Source organism: Lactuca saligna, chromosome 5 (genome assembly GCF_052625555.1).
Source record: "Lactuca saligna cultivar CGN05327 chromosome 5, ASM5262555v1, whole genome shotgun sequence".
Classification (NCBI taxonomy): Eukaryota; Viridiplantae; Streptophyta; class Magnoliopsida; order Asterales; family Asteraceae; genus Lactuca; species Lactuca saligna.
The window spans coordinates 225,952,648-225,974,476 of NC_136421.1; the positions used below are offsets into that span (position 1 = coordinate 225,952,648).

Sequence of the window (21,829 nt, forward strand, 5' to 3'; positions counted from 1 at the left end):
GTCTTAAATGTATACTAAAATCTTAATACTTAATACCATTTCAAAATCATTTGAATACTTTAATTACTACATGATCTATGATCCAAATAGAATGTGAAAGGAAGAAAAATACCTTTTTGAATAAAGTTGAAACTTTGTTGTATGTGTCACCCAAAATGAATTTTTTTTCTTATCCCTAAAAACAAACATTGGTTTAGAATATATTATTACATCGTATAAAATGAAAACAAGGAAAAGGGTTTGGTCACTTCATATTTCCAATTTTATCCTTCCCGACTACAGAGAAAAAAGAGGGAGTGTGTGCGCAAAGAGCAGGGAGAAAATTGAATCTCAATCTATGAATGAATCGATGCGGTATTCTTGACGACGACAAAGATGATGCTTGTTAATGGCTAATTCAACCTCAAATGCCACATTATTATTCATGGATTTGCCTGACGATCTGGAAACCGTGATTCAAGAAATGCTAATCGGAAAAAAAGCGATCCAGTGATGCGGTCGTGATTTGATTTGAGTTTGGAGAGTTTTCGTTGTTTTTTTGTCGTTTTGTTGATTAATTTATCAAGAAAAAGAAGAGGAGATGAACGGTGGTGATGGAGGAGATGTCGCGGCAGCTCCGGCGGGTCCACCACCGCCGCTTGACTGGAAATTCTCACAGGTGTTTGGTGAACGCACCGCCGGTGAAGAAGTTCAAGAAGGTAAGTAGCTTCAATTAAGGTTGTTATTAATTTTTCTTATTATTACGTGGATCCGCAGATTTATATTAGGGTTTGGATAAAGTATCTCTTTGATCCGCTTCATGGATCGACACATTAGTGATTGATCGCTGATTATGAAAACAACTAAACTAGGTTAAATACTGGTACTTGACCGAGTTATTGATCCGAACTCCGAAGGATTATAATAAAATAAACAGAAAAACTTGCCAATTTACTCTGATCAAGTTACCGTTAATCAAGCTTTCTTCTTTTTTCCTTCATCACATTTAAAAAAAATGCATGTTCAGGAGCTGTAAGCATCTGAAAGGATTCAACATCTTTCATTTATTTCAACATGCGTCCAGGAACTGTAGCTTGTTAAACTCATTGATATCAAGAAGCCACTTTTAGTTATTTCTGTTGTACATACATTAACACGGGTATCTAATTCATACAACACGCATACATCATACATAACCACCTGGCTTTAATCCATTATCACGAAAAGGTGAGTGAAATTACTCGAAGATATAGTGCAATTTAGGTAGATGGTGATAAATTATAATTATTATATCCAATATTAGAAGGTTATTGTCTAGCCTTCTATTCTCAGTTTACATATTTGGAGGAAGAACTCATGTGTTTGTGTTATATAGTTGCTACATTGTTGGCAATGACGTGTGGGGGGTTAACATAAATTTTTTATTTTATATTTTTGCTATTTATTAGATCCTAAAACTAGTAATTGGTGTTGAAATTGAACTGCACGTGCTTTGACACGCAAGATTGACCGAAAAAAAGTCATAGATTCACGAGAATCACCAGTTGATATTTCTTTCGATTTCTTTCACTCTATCACACTTTGGCTAGATATTTTCTTTTTATATACTTTCTTTTTAGAATGAAGACACAAGCTATGTGATTTATTTGCAAATTCTTTTGCAGTTGATATCATCTCAGCAATTGAGTTTGATAGAAGTGGTGATCACCTTGCGACTGGTGATCGTGGGGGAAGGGTGGTGTTATTTGAGAGAACAGATACAAAGGAGGTCAGTTATGCTGTATTAAATTTTGTTTTTGTTTTATATATTTGCATTTTGTACTTTTAGTTTATCTTTTTTTACTAATTTTGCTGCATTGTGTAGCATGTTGCAAGTAGAAAGGAATTAGAGAAGACTGATTACTCAATAAGTAAACACCCTGAGTTTCGCTACAAAACTGAGTTCCAGAGCCATGAACCTGAGGTTTCTTTTGTTTTTTTTTTGAACCCTTTTATTTATTTATATACCAGTTGATGGATGATGTTTTATTCAATTCATACAACATCTTGAATTTTTTCATTCAGTTTGATTATTTAAAGAGTTTGGAGATTGAAGAGAAAATCAACAAAATTAGATGGTGTCAAACTGCCAATGGTGCCCTCTTTCTTCTGTCTACTAATGATAAAACCATCAAATTCTGGAAGGTAATTACTAATTACTCTAATCTCCTTTCGTTTACTTTCATTTGTGGTAACAGCTTCATACGTGTTATACAGGTTCAAGAGAAGAAAGTCAAGAAAATTGCAAACATGAACATGAACATGAACATAGACCTTTCCAAAGCTGTTGGAAAGACCAATGCTGCTACTTCAAGTACATATATTGTAAACGGGGGATCCAAAGATAAATCTTCCATTGACTTCAAATTTCCTCCAGGTGGCATCCCATCACTGCGTCTACCTGTGGTACATTTTCTCTTTACCACCCTCCTATTTTCCACTTTTTTCATTTTATCACCCTTATCTTTCACTACTATGACATATTCCAACCTTATTTTGTAGGTAACTAGTAATGAAACCAGCCTTGCTGCAAGATGTAGAAGAGTGTATGCTCACGCCCATGACTACCATATCAACTCAATCTCAAATAACAGGTTTTGTGATTTGTTAAATTAAAGTTTCAACACCCAATTATTATTATAATATTAATTATAATATACTGATAATTAAAATTTAAAATCGTCATGTGTCATGTCTCATCAGTGATGGGGAAACATTCATCTCAGCTGATGATCTTCGAATTAACCTTTGGAATTTGGAAATTAGCAATCAAAGTTTTAACATAGTTGATGTCAAGCCTACAAACATGGAAGATCTTACTGGTATATAATTTTTTTTTAACATCTTTTCTTGCTTTAATTTTTTTTAAATACAATACTATACTAATTTTATTTTTTTTGTTATGGCAGAGGTGATTACATGTGCTGAATTTCATCCTACTCATTGTAGCACACTTGCATATAGTAGCTCAAAAGGATCCATTCGCCTTGTTGATTTGCGTCAGTCTGCATTATGTGATAAACATTCTAAACTGTAAGTGTTTTTTTTTTGTTGTTGAATTTTATATTTGAATTAAAATAAGCGCTTAAAAAATATTGTTTTTATAGATTCGAGGAACATGAAGCACCGGGTTCTAGATCATTCTTCACTGAAATAATAGCTTCTATTTCTGATATAAAGTTTGGAAGGGGTGGGAGATATATACTCAGTCGTGATTACATGACTCTTAAGGTTTGTAGTTTTTTTTATACAAGAGAAAATAGCAATATGCTTATATATTTTTTTTACCCGTAATAGCAATCTACTTATAAGTTTCATTTTGTATATTGCTATTATGGGTAAAAATGTAATTATGTTGGTGTTATGGGTAATTATATATAAAATAGGTTTATGATTTATGATACTTTTTACAGCTATGGGACATCAACATGGACTCTGGTCCAGTTTCAACTTTCCAAGTGCACGAACATTTAAGACCAAAGGTATCAACTTAACTTTGACCATTTTTATTACAAACTTTTTTTATTTTCTTTTTTTGATATTGATGTTTTTTAATTGTGTATGTTGGTTCAGCTTTGCGATTTATATGAAAACGATTCAATTTTCGATAAATTTGAGTGTTGTTTGAGTGGCGACAGCCAGCGAGTGGCAACTGGTTCTTACAGGTAATTAATTTTTTTTTTTTTTTTTTTTAAATTGTTATTTTTGTTTGTTTGGGTTTCTGGTGTTCCAATGAGTTTTTGATATGAATGAATGATTTCAGCAATTTATTCCGTGTGTTTGGGTGTGGGCCCGGAAGTACTGAAGCAACTACCCTCGAAGCCAGCAAAAACCCAATGAGGTAATAATCTAATTTCTAATTCTCCCCCAAATTGCACATTCAAGTAATTTCCAGTTTATGATTTGTGATTTGATGATGTGGCATAATTAGCAACTTGGTTCAAATAAAACAGAAAAGAAAACACCCAACTAGTATGACATTTTTCTTGTTGGTTAACTTTTTTTTCTAATTTTGACAAATATTTTTACTTTATTTTATAATGGGTTAATGTCATAAAAACCATCAAGTTTTTAGAATTTTGTCGGTTTTGCCCAAAGTTGAATTTTATGTCCGTTTTTACCCTAACATTTTCGAAAAAATGTTCGGTTTTACCCTTTTACTGGTAATAACAGGTTTTCCAGGTTACCATTATATTAAATTCGCAAAAAAACCCTTAAGTTTACCCTTTTTTGCGTTTTTACCCTTAAGTTTATAATTTTTTTACACTTTTACCCTAAGTATTTTTTTCATAATATACGTATTCATGTAGAAAAATCATATTTATATACGAAAAAATGTTTAATTAAATATTGTATTTATATATTTTTTTAATGTTATATATATATATATATATATATATATATATATGTGTGTGTGTGTGTGTGTGTGTGTGTTTGTTTGCGTGTGTGTGTTTGCAAGGTTATACCATTTAAAAATATAAATAATATTTTTAGAATTATGAATACGTGTTTTATAGATATAGTTTTTAGAAGTATAAATACATCTTTTTACATTATTATATATAAATATGTATCTATACTTCTAAAAATATATTTATACTTAAAAAAAAAAAACATATATCAAAATACATATTTATACTTCTAAGAATATATGTATATACTTATATAAACATGTTTATGATTTAACAAGTTTTTTTTATTGATATGTATATTTTTAAATGCATAAAAATATGTACTTGTAGTTTTAAAAACATATAATATGAAAAAAAAAAAAACGAAGGGTAAAAGTGTAAAAAAAATATAAACTTAAGGGTGAAAATGTAAAAAACTAGAAACTTCAGGGTTTTTTTGCGAAGCTAGTATAATGGTAACCTGTTATCACCGGTAAAAGGGTAAAACCGAACATTTTTTGGAAAAAATTAAGGTAAAAATGGACAAAAAATTCAACTTTGGGCAAAACCAACAAAACCCTACAAACTTAAGGGTTTTTATGACATTAGCCCTTTTATAATCTAATCCTACATGGAATAAAAACCGATTTTATAGATAATAAAACAGTAAGTAGACAATTAAGGGGAAATTGGTTGGTGCCATTATTAAAAATACGAAGCCAAAAATTTCCTTAAATCATATTTTCTCCAAGATTTATATATTTCTTCAAATTTGACGAATAACTACAAACACATGAAAACACAACACAACACGGATACCATTTGTAGGAGACAAGTACAGACGCCTTCAAGGCCTGCCAGATCTTCTCTAAGCAGCATAACACGTGCAGTGAGACGAGGTTAGATTTAATTTTATTATTATCACCAAGAACACATTCATCATTTAAATCTTATTTATAAAATAAAATAAAAATAAAACAGGAGCAGAGAATCCAGGGGTGGACGCAAATGGGAACTCATTGGACTTCACAACAAAGCTGCTCCACCTGGCATGGCACCCAACAGAAAACTCAATCGCGTGTGCTGCTGCAAACAGCTTGTACATGTACTACGCATGACCATGACCATCAAAATCATAAAACTACAACTTAACAAATATATCATCTCCACCTCCTTTTTTTTTTTTTTTCAGATCCCATGCTTCGTATTCAAATGTATTCCTTTTATTTATTTTCTTCCAAAATATATATATATATAAACTTCTCCTTTTTGTTTCTCTTTTTGATTTTCTGGTTGGTAATGGTGGGTTGAAGTGAGGAAGAAAGATTGAAAACTGTATGTAGCTCTCCTACAACCTTATTGCATTTTATTTTTACTTTTAGCCTCTAAAGTTCGTATCATATCATATCTGTCAATCTTCATGTTTATATTTATTAATTATTTCTCTATTTATTTATCGCTTTTTCCCTTCTTACTATATGAGTTGCGTTTCAAACCAATTTTTATTTTTTAGAATGTGATTTCAAAAATTGATATTTGAGGGTTGCTTTCTTCTTCAATCATTTTCTTCTTCGTATTGTTCATGGGTTGCTTTCTTCTTAAGAGAGTTCATCGATGGAAGAATTTTTTTGCTTTCTTCTTTTTAGGTGTTGATCTCATATATATATATATATATATATATATATATATATATATATATATATATATATATATATATATATATATATATATTCTTTTTTAACACTTGTACTAGCAATATTAATTGTCTTCTGTTGAACTTCATCTTGTAGCTTAGCCAAAATAACGTTTCGTGGTGCTTCTGCAACAACTCTTAAATCACATAAACAATTAGTAATACAGATTGATTGTTTTATAAAAATTAATTAATAAATTATAAAACAAATTCTCATACAATATTATGTTTATACAATCTAAAACTCATTCTTTCTAACAGAATATTTCAATTAACTCTAAAAAAAATTCAGTCTAACATAACTCATTCTTATATAATATACATTCTATAAGAATGATGGAATCTAACATAATCTGTTACACAAATTCGAAAAGAATTTCAATCTAACATAGCGACATACAATCCAAATAATACTTTATTACTGGAATGTTCTAACATAGTTACATTATACACAAACATTATATGTTATTTCGCACATAAATTTTCTACAAGTAACGAAACCCATAAAAATTCATAAAAAGAAAAAATAACACTAAAAGCATAAAAATCCCCGAAGCAATGAATTCATACCCGTGACATTCCTTTCATAATATTCGAACAGAATCAAACAAAAAACTAATAGTAAAACCCATTACAACTACATGCATTCTATTAGAATTAAGGGTTAGTTCAGTTTCAAAAAACTATAACAAAGACGTGAAATTGATCACCGATTCGAGTAGAATCGTTCACTTTCAACGATATCTAGCATACATCTGTTGGCAAAATCAATACATTTGTCCTTCACATTATACTATCGTAATTTTTGAAATAATCATACAAAACACACTTGCAAACCCACAATAGTGACATGCATTCTCATAGAATTGTTGGTTCCTTCGTTTTTAGAAACCCTAACAAAACCCTAAAATTGCTCACAAATTCAAGTAGATTAGTTTGATTTCATCTGTTTTTCAACAATACATTTCTTATAAAAAAATATAAAATTTGTACTCCCCAATATTCTATTGTAATTTTTCGACAAAATCGGAATGAAAAAAAACAAAACAAAACAACGGTACCAAAACTGTATGTAACGCCCGTAGATCCGGGCTAGTCAATTTAGAGATAATAGATGACGAAAACAACTTTTTTACAAAAGATTATTCAGAATAAATAATCTTAACCAAGTTGTAGAATATGTCTCAAGGGTTCCGTACATATAAAGAATGCCGAAATCCGAGTTGTAACGAAGAAGTTATGGCCCGTCGAAGTTTTGCAACGGAACCGACACGACACCGGGAAACGTAAATAGTGAATTTACGATATAATGATATCTAGCCTTAGAGATCTAAGAGAAAGTCGTAGAATACATAAACCAAGTGCGTTCATAAAAAGAACGCCCAAATCTGATTTCGTATGAGGAAGTTATAATTTTTCGAAGTTTCGGCTTAGCAGTGTACAACCCGGAGTTCGAATATTAGATCAAGCGGTATTTAGCCAACACAACCTAAACAAGAATTAAAGATCTCGTTAATAGTAGCGTAACGGTAAAAAGACAGATGTAAATGAACGTCGGATGAAGAAGTTATGGATTTTTAACGGACCAATCCTGTCATGGCCTGTTAAAAACATAAAATTTAAAATAAAGTAAAAATTAGCTAACAGAGTCTAAACAAAAGTTGTAGAGTACGTTCCCGCCTACGCGTGGATTTAAAGAACGTCAAAAACGGAGCTCGTATGTGAAAGTTACGATTTTTTAAAGTTGAGACTCGTATTTGCGAAGTTGCTGACGTGGCCGAATCTCAGCCATTCCTTGTTGCCCACGCCTCGCTTCGGATGAGTGACACGTCGCACCTCAGACGCCTAGTTTAGCCGAGGAACACCCAGCGTCCGAGTACGCCTCGCGTCCGAGCCCAGTACGCCCAACGTTCTGACCATTTGCGCAGTTCCGAGACAAGCCCCGCTCCACCACCGAAACCTCACCACGTGTTGTACGATGCGAACTATGCCCCGCGTTCGAGGACCTGTACGCCCAACATACATCCGAGTACCAGGCTATAAAATGAGGCCGAGGACTGCCTCTATTTTCACACCAAAATCACTTCTCTCTAGTTTCTTTCTCTCTCTAGCTTCCCTAACCCCTTCCTAAGCCTAGGTAAACCCCTTAGCATCCTAATGAAGCCCCGAGGCTCTCGGAGTCTTGAGAAAAATGGTTTTTCGGTTCGGAAACACTGCTGCAAGCGAAGTCTGGTTTTCTATAAAACCCGTTGTAAGTAAGCTACACATACACTATTTTTAATATAACTTTTATTTCATTATAGTAACGTTATTAGGAACTTATAATAAGTATTTGGGATATTATTATGGGTTATATAAGTATTGTTTAATGCTTATATAATAGTAATAATAGCTAGACTATTAAATTAGTCTCAATGAATATTAGACTAAACTCTAGTGGTAATGATACTAGGTTTTGTCAAAGGAAAATTATGTTATGAGTAATGAAGTGATGTCCGAATACCGAGTCACCACCTTCTTAGGTGAGTGCATGGCCCCTTTCATCTTACACACAGATATGAAGTATTTTATATAAATTACGTGTTATGTTTGCATATTATTTGAATACTTGTTGTCTATGTTGGATGGATGATTTTATACAAGTTTTGTATGATTTAAACCGTATATGTATTTATATCTATGTAATATGTTGGGTAAAACATGGGTAGATGAAATATGAGTTGGATGATGAGTTGAGAGGTGATATAGACCATGAGGTAAGGGTGAGAGGTGGATGATGTGAGAAGCCTTGTTCCCAAATGTTGGCCCCGTCATTTAGCAGAGTATGGATGACAACCACAGATTATTTTAGACAGTCTAGTGGAACACTAGCAAACTCGCAACATGTAGGTGTTGTGAACGATGTGTTCACCGGTGTACTCTAAAAACTCATTGACATATATGCGAGTGGACTCTCGAAAACGATACTGTCAATAAACGAGATAACCCTAGCAGTCGTGCTCGAAGGACAATACTGGCAGCTGCACCTCCTATAGAATGTCACAATTCTGGAAGTTGCGCCTAAGTGATAGACAACGATGGCCTTCGTACCTATTCCTTAGGATAATCCTTAGGAATGAATGAATGAGAAATAGCTCGAAGGACAATACCGGCAGCTATGTCATTGACAACGATGGCCTTCGTACCTATTCCTTAAGATAATCCTTAGGAATGAATGAATGAGAAATAGCTGATTCTTAGGGTAGATCCTTAAGAGTAAATAAGATAATGGGGACGGGTAATTTGGTTAACTGTTTGATGATTAAATATAATAATTATATTATTGTGGGTTAAAAATCATATGTACTCACCAGGTTTTGCCAACCTAACCCACTCAATTTATTTATATCACATGTGTTGATATGAAGTCATATTACACTGAGAGATTAATGAGATATAATCACTAGTGATAATGAATGTAAGTTGTGTTTATGTTTATGTCTCTGTATTGACGATGACATCTCAAATGTTTTAAAATGAATAAAAATACTTTTCTTCGGAAATGCCCTAATAACGTATTTATCATGTTTTACTGGGAACAAATCTCACACATTTTTATTAAAAGCGGTACTCTGATTTTTATAAAGCATAAACAAAATTGGTCTTTTCTAGCTGTGAAAATGGGGATGTCACACTGTACCTTGTGATGGAGAATCGAAATCATCATCGTCTTCATCAATATTCAACATTGTTGTGGCGGTGTTCTTGAATTTTGACTTGAAAGAACTTGCTCTTGTATTCCTCGTTATCCCACGGTCGATGTTCTCTAAAATCAACGAACAATACTTCTTCAACAATGATTTTAAAAATAAGTAGAACAACATACTCATCCGATTTTGAGGTTGACTCTACAAAATATCCGTTCTTTTCTCTTCCGATAGAAATGTTTAGTGATACGGTTTATGCGAGATTTTGGGGATGATCGAATCTGTTATGAACATATACCATTGTTTCCTAATTAAATGGGCATGCTAAATGTACACAAATGCCCTTATAGTACGGTTGACAAGCATTTTGTTGATATTAATATTTTCTTTTTTCGATTTTCTAGTATATTTATTCATTTAATGAATTATGAATGATTGGTCCACAATCAATCCTACATCCACATAATAATTAGTTAAAATACAATAACCTAAACACACACACACACACACACACACACACACACATATATATATATATATATATATATAGAGAGAGAGAGAGAGAGAGAGAGAGAAAGGAGTGGTGATAGTACCTTCGGAAGGATTAGATTGTCGAGTTTGAACATTGAATTTCTAGAACAAGTATCGAGAATTGGTGAAAGAGCGTAAGGTGGGGTTGCTGGTGGAGGAGCATAGCGGGAGGAGGCGGTGCTAGGCGAAGGGCATGATAAGAGTATGGGGTGTCAATGGTTATGTGTGTGAAGAAGTAAAGCACATGGAAACGTTAAATTACGCATAAGCCCTCTCTTCATTAAAACTTAAATGACGTGTTTTTTTATTTAAGAAATGTGTGATTCAAATTTGTTCTCAATTTAAAAAATGTCCTCATATATATATATATATATATATATATATATATATATATATATATATATATATATATATATTGTAACGACCCAATTTTACGTCCGAAATTTTCATTTTTAAAATATTACTTTAGAAAACATTAATAAATAAAAACATTGTTTGATCACACCATAACACATCGTAACCATGTTCTAAAAAGTCAAACTATACATCCCATCAAAATATCAGAGTACAATCCCAGTAAATCTCGTAAATGCGGAAACCGAAGAGTGTGTGTATGACGTGCCACTACCGCGCCGGCTCCTTCCCCTTCGATGCAGAGGTACCTGAAAACAAAACTGTAAACGTAAGCACAAAGCTTAGTGAGTTCCCCCAACGTACCACATACCACACAAACACATAACATACGTACTGCCAGGCTATTCTGGGGTGCCTGACTACCCGGTACGGCCATTCTGGGGTGCCGACCTACCCATACGGCCATTCTGGGGTGCCGTCTTACCCGTGTCAAGCCATTCTGGGGTGCTGACTACCCATGTCAAGCCATTCTGGGGTGCTGACTACCCATCGGTCCTAACAACCGATCCTCGGGGACTGGTCCCCTCCCGCTACCTCTATCGCATAACATACAGACCAACATACAAGCATACCATCACATACAGTCAGATAATTCTGGGGTGTCTGACTACCCAGCGGTCCTAACAACCGAACTCTACTACTATTGCATATAACGTATCATGATAGTATATAACATAACAGGTAAATAGCAAACCTAGATGATTTCACAAAGACAATCATCTATCATACGTCTCCTACTGGTGGGCCGGCGTTGTGGCCTTAGACCCACCGCTACTGGAAGGTAACTCACCTCAAAGTAGCTGCTGAACTGATCGGGAACTAACTGACTGCTGCTGCTCCGGGAGTCCTCCGGCTGCAATTCCCACAACATACTCAATCAAACACTGCTAACTGTCCTTTAGGTAAAATGACCATTTTACCCCCGGTCTAGCTCTAAGCCAATGCTAGAGTCAACTTTCAGTTGACCCGACTCGCCGAGTGGATCTCCACTCGCCGAGTCCCTAGCAACTATTGTCCTGGGTCCCTGGTTCTACTCGTCGAGTTGGGCTATGACTCGACGAGTTCATCTTCTAACAGTCATTCGACTCCTTCATCCTACTCGCCGAGTTGTATGAACAACTCGTCGAGTTCATCTTCATCCGACGAACACTTTATGCTAAGACTCGCTGAGTTGTATGAACAACTCGCCGAGTCTGTTCTTGATCTATGAAGATTGCCTTGGACTCGCCGAGTCAGGGCATTGACTCGCCGAGTCCTAACATGGGTGAGTTCAGCTCCCAACTCACCGAGTCATCCCCTGTGACTCACGGCTCAACTCGATACATCATGAAGGGACCAAATCGGTGACTCGCGACCAGACTCGCCGAGTCGCCAATACGACTCGCCGAGTCGCCAATACGACTCGCCGAGTCGCCGCCATGCATCCACCAAATACACCGATTTACTCGATTCCAGTCCATGCCATTCATAGATCTGGACTTCTAGGACACAAATCACACGTAAAGTTTCCAACTTTACGTGTGGATATTCACTAATGTGGATTTTAGGGTGCAAAATGCCTCAAAAGGGTAGATCTAGGATGAACAAGCCACATGGGGCCATAAAGCTAACAGATCTGAGCTCCTGGAGCTCAATCTTGCCTAGATCTAAAGGTTAATCCACTTATTACGAAACATTAAGCACAAACAAGCTTGAAGAATTGCTCAAGAGTGTCTCAAATGGAATCTTAAGCATAGAAACAGGGGGAAAACGAGATATACCTCAAGGGAAATGTTGAAATGACACAAAGATGGCTGATCTCCTTCTCCTCTTCTTGATCTACTCCTCTTTCTCCTCAAAACCTTCAAGAACACACCAAGAACACTTCAATCTCTCTAGGAAATAAGGGAAAACGATGTTAGGGGAGTTCTGGGGGTGAATGGGGACGAGTTGGGGCAGAATGAGGGTTTAAATAGGGTGCAAACCCTTGAAACTTAGGGTTTCATCCAGCAGCGGTGACTCGCCGAGTCGCCCACTTAAAACGTGTCCTGAGTCTCGTCCCTACTCGGCGAGTCGGACCTTATGACTCGCCAAGTCCAAGGCTAAAATAGGGCAATGCTCAAATAAAATTCACATACCGGAAACCAGGTGCTACATATATATATATATATATATATATATATATATATATATATATTTATATAGGGAGAATTTCATATATGCCCTTCTTAAACATCAAAATATCATATTTACCCAACTTAATTTCTAAAGATCATATTTACCCTTCATAAAATTTCTAAATATCATATTTACCATTCATAAAATTTTAAAATATCATATATGTCCTTTTTAAACATCATAATATCATATATGCCCTTCTTAAATATCAAAATATCGTATATGCACTTTTTAAACATCAAAATATCAATGATAATATCTAAAATATTCTTCATCTACAACATAATCAACAAAAAAAACTAAACAATCAAAATATACATTCTATAGAGAGTTGAAGATGAATATTTTTGTTTGTCAAGAGGACGACATTCCAACAATTTAGAAGTTCACATTCCATTATTATAGACATAAGGATAATATCGTTAAATTTTTTAATTATTATAGAATTTTAAGTTATAAAAATGATTATAAAATATTAAAAACATTATAAAAAAAGATTTGGGCAAATATGATATTGTAAAGGTTTAAGAAGGACAAATATGATATTAAGAAAATAAGCTGGGCAAATATAATATTTTGAGATTTAAGAAGGGCATATATGAAATTCTCCCATATATATATATATATATAAATATATATATATATATATATATATATATATATATATATATATATATATATATATATATATATATATATATGGAAAACGACTTACAAGTCCAACGAAATTTTCAAACCGTTCAAAAAACTCAATTATGTTTTGTCTGTTCAAGAAAATTCAACCAACTTAATCTTTTGTCTAAAAAAACTCAACTAACTTACACTTTCGTTCACTTCTCATTTTGGGTCAACCGGCTATTGAAAGTTAACTAATGACATGACTTATGACTTGTAATTAAATATCAGAAAATGACTTGTAAGACCAACGAAGTTTCAAAACCGTTAAAAAAAACCCCAATCATGTTTTGTTTGTTGAAAAAAACCCAACAAACTTATGCTTTTGTTCAATTCTCATTAGAGGCAACCAGATTCATTACATATACAACTAGTTGGCAAATGATATGATATTATATTTAATGACATGGAATTAACAAATTAGAATTTCCCTTTATATATTAATTAAGGGCTTGGAGAAGAGAAAACAAACGGCGTCTGTGTTCGATCTATTGTAATAGCTACTTTTTATTCTTCCTCTCAATCGTTGATGTCCAACTCAAGATCTACAAATAAGATATTTGATGATGAAAACCCTTGTGGATGTGGACGCCCTTCTTGGATTTGGACATCCAGAATGGAGGATCATCCATATAAAAAAGTTGAGGGCTTGTTCGAACAAATGGATAAGTGTATTTGAAAGCTTTATCATGTCCATATTCTGTCTATTTGTTTGGTTTCTTTCAAAAACAAAAACTTATTAAAATGGACGTAATAAAGCTTTTAATTACACTTACTCATCTGTTCGAACAAGCCCTAAACATTATCTATGGATGATCCTCCATTCTAGATGTCCAAATTCGAGAAGGGCGTCTACATCCACAAGAGTTTGCATCATCAAATATCTTCTTTATAGATCTTGAGTTGGACATCAACGATTGAGATGAAAAAGAAGAAGTAGCTATTACAAAAGATCGAACACAGATGTCGTTCGTTTTTCTCTTCTCCAAGCCCTAAATCGATATATAAAGGGCAACTTTAATCTATTTATTCCATGCCATTAAAGATAATGTCATGTCGTTTGCCAACTTGTTGTATACCTAATGAATTTGGCTGTCTCTAATGAGAATTGAACAAAAACGTACGTTCGTTGAGTTTTTTTTCAACAAACAAAACATGATTGGGGTTTTGTGAACGGTTTTGAAGATACGTTGGTCTTGCAGTCATTTTTCGATATTTACTTACACGTCATAAGCCATGTCATTCATTGATTATCATTAGTAGATTGACCCTAAATGAGAAGTGTAAGTTAGTTGGGTTATTTAGACAAAATGTTAAGTTCATTTGGTTTTTTGAACAGACAAAACATAATTGGAGTTTTTTTTGAACGGTTTGGAAACTTCGTTGGTCTAATAATTCATTTTCCTGCAAGTCATTTTTCGATATTTACTTACACGCCATAAGCCATGTGATTCGTTGATTTTCATTAGTCGATTGACCATAAATGAGAAGTGTAAGTTAGTTGGGTTATTTAGACAAAATGTTAAGTTCATTTGGTTTTTTAAACAGACAAAAACATAATTGGGGTTTTTTTGAACGGTTTGGAAACTTCGTTGGTTTAATAATCCATTTTCCTATATATATATATATATATATATATATATATATATATATATATATATATATATATATATATATATATATATATATATAAAGGGTTAGGTTCATGTGAGACGACCTAATTTTGTGAGACCGTGAGATGCAATCCTAGCCATTCATTTGGTAGATAAAACAAAAAACATTTTTAAAATGCAAAATAATTGAAATTTTTCGGAAAAAAAATTTTCAAATATTATTTTCGGAATTTATGTTTTCCAAAAAAATAAAAAATAAAATATATATATATATATATATATATATATATATATATATATTTTACATATTCTAATAGAATAAATATAAGATTCTACATATCTGAGAAATCTAGTATAATATTCTAACATTCTAAAAATCGTATTAAAATATTTACAGTCTAATATTTTATTAGAATATTTCACTTGTTTAAAAAAAATGATAAATTTTATTTATTTTTTTAAAATTTTTTTAGGTAATTAAAGTTCCGAAAATAATAATTAACTTTTATTCAGATTTTTACTTTTATTTTGCATTTTAAAATTATTTTTTGATTTGGTCTCACGGTTTCACAAAATTAGCATGGTCTCAAACGTGAGTTGTTATGTACCTAAGCTTATGTATAGAACCCTTTAAACGACATAATTTTAAACAAAACAAATCCAATTTTATTTTCTCTTTGTTTTCTTTTAATAGAATATCATTGAATTAAGTTCAATTATGGAATGAAAAATATAAATTATATATATTTTTTTTATTGCAAATAATTATTAAAGTTTATAAAGAATTTAAAAAACTAATATTTTTTTAACGCATATAACTTAAACGTTTTGTCTTTCAATTGAAAAACTATATCCAATAATTTTGAGAAAAGCTTAATTCAGTTATGACATATTCTTTTTTTATCTTTTATTATATTAGTTTCGTTTAGAATTTAGTAGGGTTGATTAAATGGTTACGACTTTTAATATTTTAAGTTTTTAGACACAATGAAGAAAAAAAAACATAAATTTGATCGATTTATTAAGTCAAATGATTAACGAAGAATAGTAAAAAAGTTATCGTGATTAGTTTGGATATAAATGGATCAAAATTATATTGTTTGGAGGGTTCTATATATAAGTTTAGGAACATGACAATCACATATTTCTTAAGCCCATATATATATATATATATATGAGGGCTCAATTGAGAAAAAAAAAATGTTAAGAATTGGGGAATCATTCTCAGTCACTCATTTATTTTTGCCGTAAAAGCCTCTGTCGTACCAGCAGAAATGGGAAAGGAATAGAAATGTGTTTTCCAACAAAACATGTTTTCTTAAACTATGCTAATCATTACCTTAATATATACAAAAAAAAAACATAGTTTTTTCGTTTTTTTTTTTTTTTTTTAATTTTTAAGAAGTTATTTTTATCGAAAAAAGATTTTAAATATACCAAAATTCATGATTTTTTATTCTTTACAAATAGACATCCATATTGATATAGTTTTTAGATAAATTTTTTTTTTTTTTTTTTTTATATTTTCAGCAATTGTTATTCATAAGTGAATAAAAATGAATCAGGTTTTTACTACAGTACATTCGTTATTCAGTTATGAATAAAAACTATGATTATTATTATTATTATTATTATTATTATTATTATTATTATTATTTTTACAATTTAAATATCATTCATATATGAATATAGCATATAATAAACATAGTGTATTCATATTTAAATATTAGATGATGGATTCACTTCTGAATATTACATAGTAATTCACTTGTGAATACTAGATGGTATATTCACTTATGAATATTAGATACTATTTCCATATCTGAATATTACATAGTATTACATGGTATATCATATGTGAATATTACATATTATATTCATTTCTGAATATTAGATGATATATTCACTTATGAATATTACACAGTATATTCACATATAAATATTACACAATATATTTTACATATGAATATTACAAGATATTTTCAAAAATATATATAATTTTTATATGTTATTCACATATGAATAACATACAGACTTGCATATATATATATATATATTTTTTGTTTTAATAATCATATACTGAGAAAACATATTCATATATGAATATAACGTGGTAATTTAGTTTATGCATTTCATCAAACAGTTGGAGTGCATACAGTTTAACTTTTTTTTTAAATGTTAAAAACATGATATTTTGACTATTTAAATCTTACAAAAAGAGTAGATTGATAGAAAATTGTATGAAATTTTTCAAAACAAAAAAAAAAAAAAGATTTGATCTTTTTCTAACCTCAATTTTGAAGTTTTATTTGATAATCGATGTTGAATGAATGATATGAAGTGGATTTTGTTGATTATCGATGATGTTGATCTAATAACGCTGTGAGTATAATTAATCATAGATGTTGAAGATCTGATCGTATTCAAACACAATTGAAGGTTGAATTAAAAGAACCAAAAACGAATTTTTATTGTTAACTGTTGAATCGTGTTGATTATTAACGAAGATCGATAATTGATTAGCACTGGATGATGTTGATGATGGTTTAATTGAAGAAATCTGAATGATTGTTGAAAGTTGGAGAAAAAATTTGGATGATGAACTATGAATGAGTTTGAATTGTAATCTAATTCTCTACATATACGTATTTGAGATTGAAGGTTGTTATCATATTTATAAGTTTGTCACTGTATCTTTTTATGCTTAGATAAAATGAGTGGCTGAGAATGATTAACCTTTTTTTATTTTCTCAATTGAATCCACCTATATATATATATATATATATATATATATATATATATATATATATATATATTGAAGAGAAGTGAGTGGTGTCGTGTGGTAGTCGTCGTTTTCACGCGGACTCCGCTCCTTCTTCCATTGATACTTGTCCAGTTTTTGTTTCAGTTCTGTTTTCTTCTTCTGAACTTCAACTACACGCCGCTTCCTATCTTGAAACTACACGCCGCTTCCTATCTTGAAACTCCATCGGATACGATTTAGGAAGCAAAAATCAATGCATCAAGGCTCTTCAACGTTTTCATCGCAGAGGGATATGAATCCTCCATTTCCAGAGAACGAGCATCTCAATTGCCCTCGATGCAATTCCAGCAACACCAAATTCTGTTATTACAACAACTACAATCTCTCACAGCCTCGACACTTCTGTAAAAACTGCCGGCGGTACTGGACCAAAGGCGGCACTCTCCGTAACATCCCGATCGGTGGCGGCACTCGCAAAGTCACCAAACGCTCTTCAAATCCAAACAAACGCACATCGCCGACGACGCAACAATCACTGCCTCCACCACCTGCAGCACCTCCACTTCCGCAGAAACAGCAACCGTGTGTTGTTTATGGATATGGTGGTAATCAGCATATTGAATCCAATGGTGGAAATTTGAGCTCGGTGATGGGATCAAATCGTATGGGACCTTTTGGGAATTTGTTAATGGATGGTTTGAGTTCCAATCTGACGAGTAAATCCGATGATGATGTTTTGATCCGAAACCCAATTGCAGATGATTTTGGAAGCAGCTTTTTGGTCAGATTGAATGGTAGCAATAATCCGACCTCAGTGAGAGAAGAATCGAGCTGTTGGAGTCGGGGAGAGAATGGTTGGCCTGATCTTTCCATTTTCACACCAGGTTCAAGCTTCCATTAAATTAAGTTTTAATAGTATTAATTTACTCTTTTCAGTTTTCAGTTAAATGACATTATTTCATATGGATAAAAAAAACCCGGTTCACAACAGACAAAGAATCGGCTTTTTCCTATTATATCGATTGCTATAGCGGTTTCTTTTGGTTTGGTATAATGTATAATTGTATATTGATCGGTTCTATGATTTCGTAACACGTTTTTTAGGCTCCTAATTTACACAAAAATAATGATAAAAACTTGGCGAACTGAAAAAATATAAATAGCACGTACCAAATCGATAGAAAAAAATAGCACCTTCGAAACTTGGACCCACGTTGTCAAGTTATATCCGGAAAATTGTTCTCTAATTTTCTGTGTAATAATATTTTCGATGTATTTTTATGAAAAATCGAACTAAGGTTTCAAAATGTACATTATTATAAATTTAAGGTTTCAAAATGTACATTATTATAAATTTAAGGCTTCAAAATGTACATTATTATAAATTTATAATTTTATACATTAAAAAAATCGACAATAAAAGATACTTTTTGTTTTAAATACTTATATTTTTATTTGGACAATTGTAAATTTATGATACTGATTTTAGAATTTTATCTTTATTAGTTATAATTTTTTTTTTTTTTTTGACAACAGCAAATAAATATATATATATATATATATATATATATATATATATATATATATATATATATATATATATATATATATATATATATATATATATATATATATATAACCATATCAACATGATGCCGCAGAAGAATACAAAAGACATCTGAAAAACATAAGAGTTGCAAACAATAAAATATTTACATTCTCCAATCTATCTTTTTAAATGAAGTAGTATGGTTGCAATAAAACCTTTATCCTTTCCACAATCATTGTTGATTTCATGTAAACGTTCTCAAATATCCGTTTATTTCGGCAAATATATAAAATATATTTGCCGATCCATTTATATATTTTGTTTCGATAACGTTTTAATGTCATTTTCTATCCATAATTATTATTTTATTTTTGTTAAAGTTTCAATGTATCGTAATTGATAGTTTTTTATTCACCATTGAATTTATTTTATTCTTATCAATGAATCTATTTTTTGTGGTTTCTTATTAAAGAACTAGTTGTGAAACCTATATATTATAGGTGTTATTTAAAAAAAAAGTTAGATATAAAACTTTAAATATTTAAGAGCTTTAAATTTATAAGAAAATAAGAAAAATAATGATTTATTAAAATTGAAATGTTTTTTTATATTTTAAATTTAAATAAATAAACAAAAGAAATTAATAAATTTTAATTTGAGAATTTTGAAATTAAAAGGTACATCTATTAATGAAAATGATATCTATTTATTACTATATTTATTGTAATTATAAATTAAATTATTATATAAAATTTAATAAAATAAAAAACTCATAAAATGACAAGTGAAAAAAGATTAATTCAAAATAACCAAAAAATAACATTTAACAAATTGAATGAGAATGTGACATGTGACCAAAAAAAAAAAAAAAAAAGAACATTCATTTATTAGAGTAAATTAAAAAATATATTTTCAACTTTCATAATTATAGCATAATAATTTGTTGTTGCGTTTGTTTGATTATGTTTGAAGAGTTATTACTGAAAGGGATAATGACTTAACAAGGAAACGAAGTTTCAAAAGTGTACAAAAAAGATCATTGTTGTTTTTTTTTGTACACAAAATACCATTTTACCGGCTATTATAAGTTATCTGGTTTCCAAATGTTCAAAAAATACCATTGTTGTTTTTTTAGTACAAAAAATACCATTAATGTTACTATTTGTACACAGAATATCAACAAAATACACATGTGTTCAACTAAAACATTGTGGTAACCAGGTACTTCAGATAAATGGGATGAGATGAGCGTAATCAGCAAGTGCTTGTTTAATTTTTGTTGAAATTGTTGGAAAAGATCTTACTTCCACCGTATGATCAGTCGAACAAGATTACAGGTGATGCTTCGGCTGATAAAATTTTCTTCAAATCGGTGATGAGAAGAGCGTAATCAGCAAGTGCTTGTTCGGCTGTTAGATAGGCTAAAGTAGAAGCATTCTTGTATGACTCTTTCTGGCTTCCATATGGCATCGATTCACCATAATATCGATGCTAGATCAAATCACGCAACTTTTGATAAAATTGTATTATTAAAGGTCTGCAAGTGAACAAATTAATGTAGAGTAGAGTGATTAGGGCTTTTACTTCGGGGAAGATGACCATGGCACCAAAACGAGGGGCGAGTTCCCAAACGAAGTCGATCTTGGCAACGAACCATACGATGTCGCCTTCGTTGCCGCAATAAAGGAAGATTAGGCCCAAACGACTAGGGCATGGGCCCACCCACTGATCGGAGTTGATGAGATAATGTTGTTGGAACTTGGGAAGATCAATGAAACTGAAATGATCAAGAGTCTGATCAAAGTATCGTGTCTCGTAAGTGTACTTCGGCTGAACAAGAATTTTTGGGTTTTAAGAAGCCGTGGGGATTTGCCTAAAAACGGAGGTGGCCGGTGAGATTCCGGCGTTGATGAAAGTAGGCAGATGATTAGGAGAAAGAATAAGAAAAAGGGTTTTACCATGGTGGTGGAGGGTGGTGATGAACAACAGTAGTGGCCGAAGTGAAGTGGAGGGTTCTTTATAAAAAATAGCTAAATTTCCATTACATTCAAAGAAGGAAAAATGACTTAAAAAGGTAACGAATTTTTAAAAATGTACAAAAAAGACTATTGTTTTTTTTTTTTTTTTTGTACACAAAATATCATTTTACCGGTTATTGTAGGTTACCCACAAGGTATTATTTGAACACATGTGTACTTCATTGGTATTTTGTGTATAAAAAATATACTTTAATGGTATTTTGAATACTAAAAATAAAATAATGATATTTTTTGTATATTTTTGAAACTTCATTACCTTTTTAATTATTATCCCTTACTGAAAATCACGAGTTTATTAC

The 21,829-nt window shown here is 31.7% G+C and overlaps 2 protein-coding genes across 3 annotated transcripts; both read left to right on the forward strand.

Annotated features, from left to right (window-relative positions):
• Window positions 1-231: 231 nt before the first annotated feature.
• Window positions 232-5,809, forward strand: LOC145045601 (serine/threonine protein phosphatase 2A 55 kDa regulatory subunit B beta isoform-like). The gene is made up of 14 exons (XM_078993923.1): window positions 232-698; window positions 1,644-1,747; window positions 1,844-1,942; window positions 2,044-2,163; window positions 2,236-2,424; window positions 2,521-2,612; window positions 2,722-2,840; window positions 2,928-3,051; window positions 3,126-3,249; window positions 3,432-3,500; window positions 3,592-3,683; window positions 3,782-3,859; window positions 5,238-5,308; window positions 5,391-5,809. The coding sequence occupies exons 1-14, from the start codon at window positions 581-583 to the stop codon at window positions 5,525-5,527; spliced, it is 1,536 nt and encodes a 511-aa protein (XP_078850049.1). The 5' UTR covers window positions 232-580; the 3' UTR covers window positions 5,528-5,809.
• Window positions 5,810-18,013: 12,204 nt separating this feature from the next.
• Window positions 18,014-21,690, forward strand: LOC145045602 (uncharacterized). Of its 2 annotated transcripts, XM_078993924.1 has the most exons (2): window positions 18,014-18,826; window positions 20,713-21,690. In XM_078993924.1, exons 1-2 carry the CDS (start codon window positions 18,196-18,198, stop codon window positions 20,772-20,774), a joined length of 693 nt encoding a protein of 230 aa, XP_078850050.1. In that variant the 5' UTR covers window positions 18,014-18,195; the 3' UTR covers window positions 20,775-21,690. The 2 variants fall into 2 exon arrangements, with proteins under 2 accessions (XP_078850050.1, XP_078850052.1); XM_078993926.1 differs by lacking the exon at window positions 20,713-21,690 and having other exon boundaries at window positions 18,014-18,984.
• Window positions 21,691-21,829: the final 139 nt, after the last annotated feature.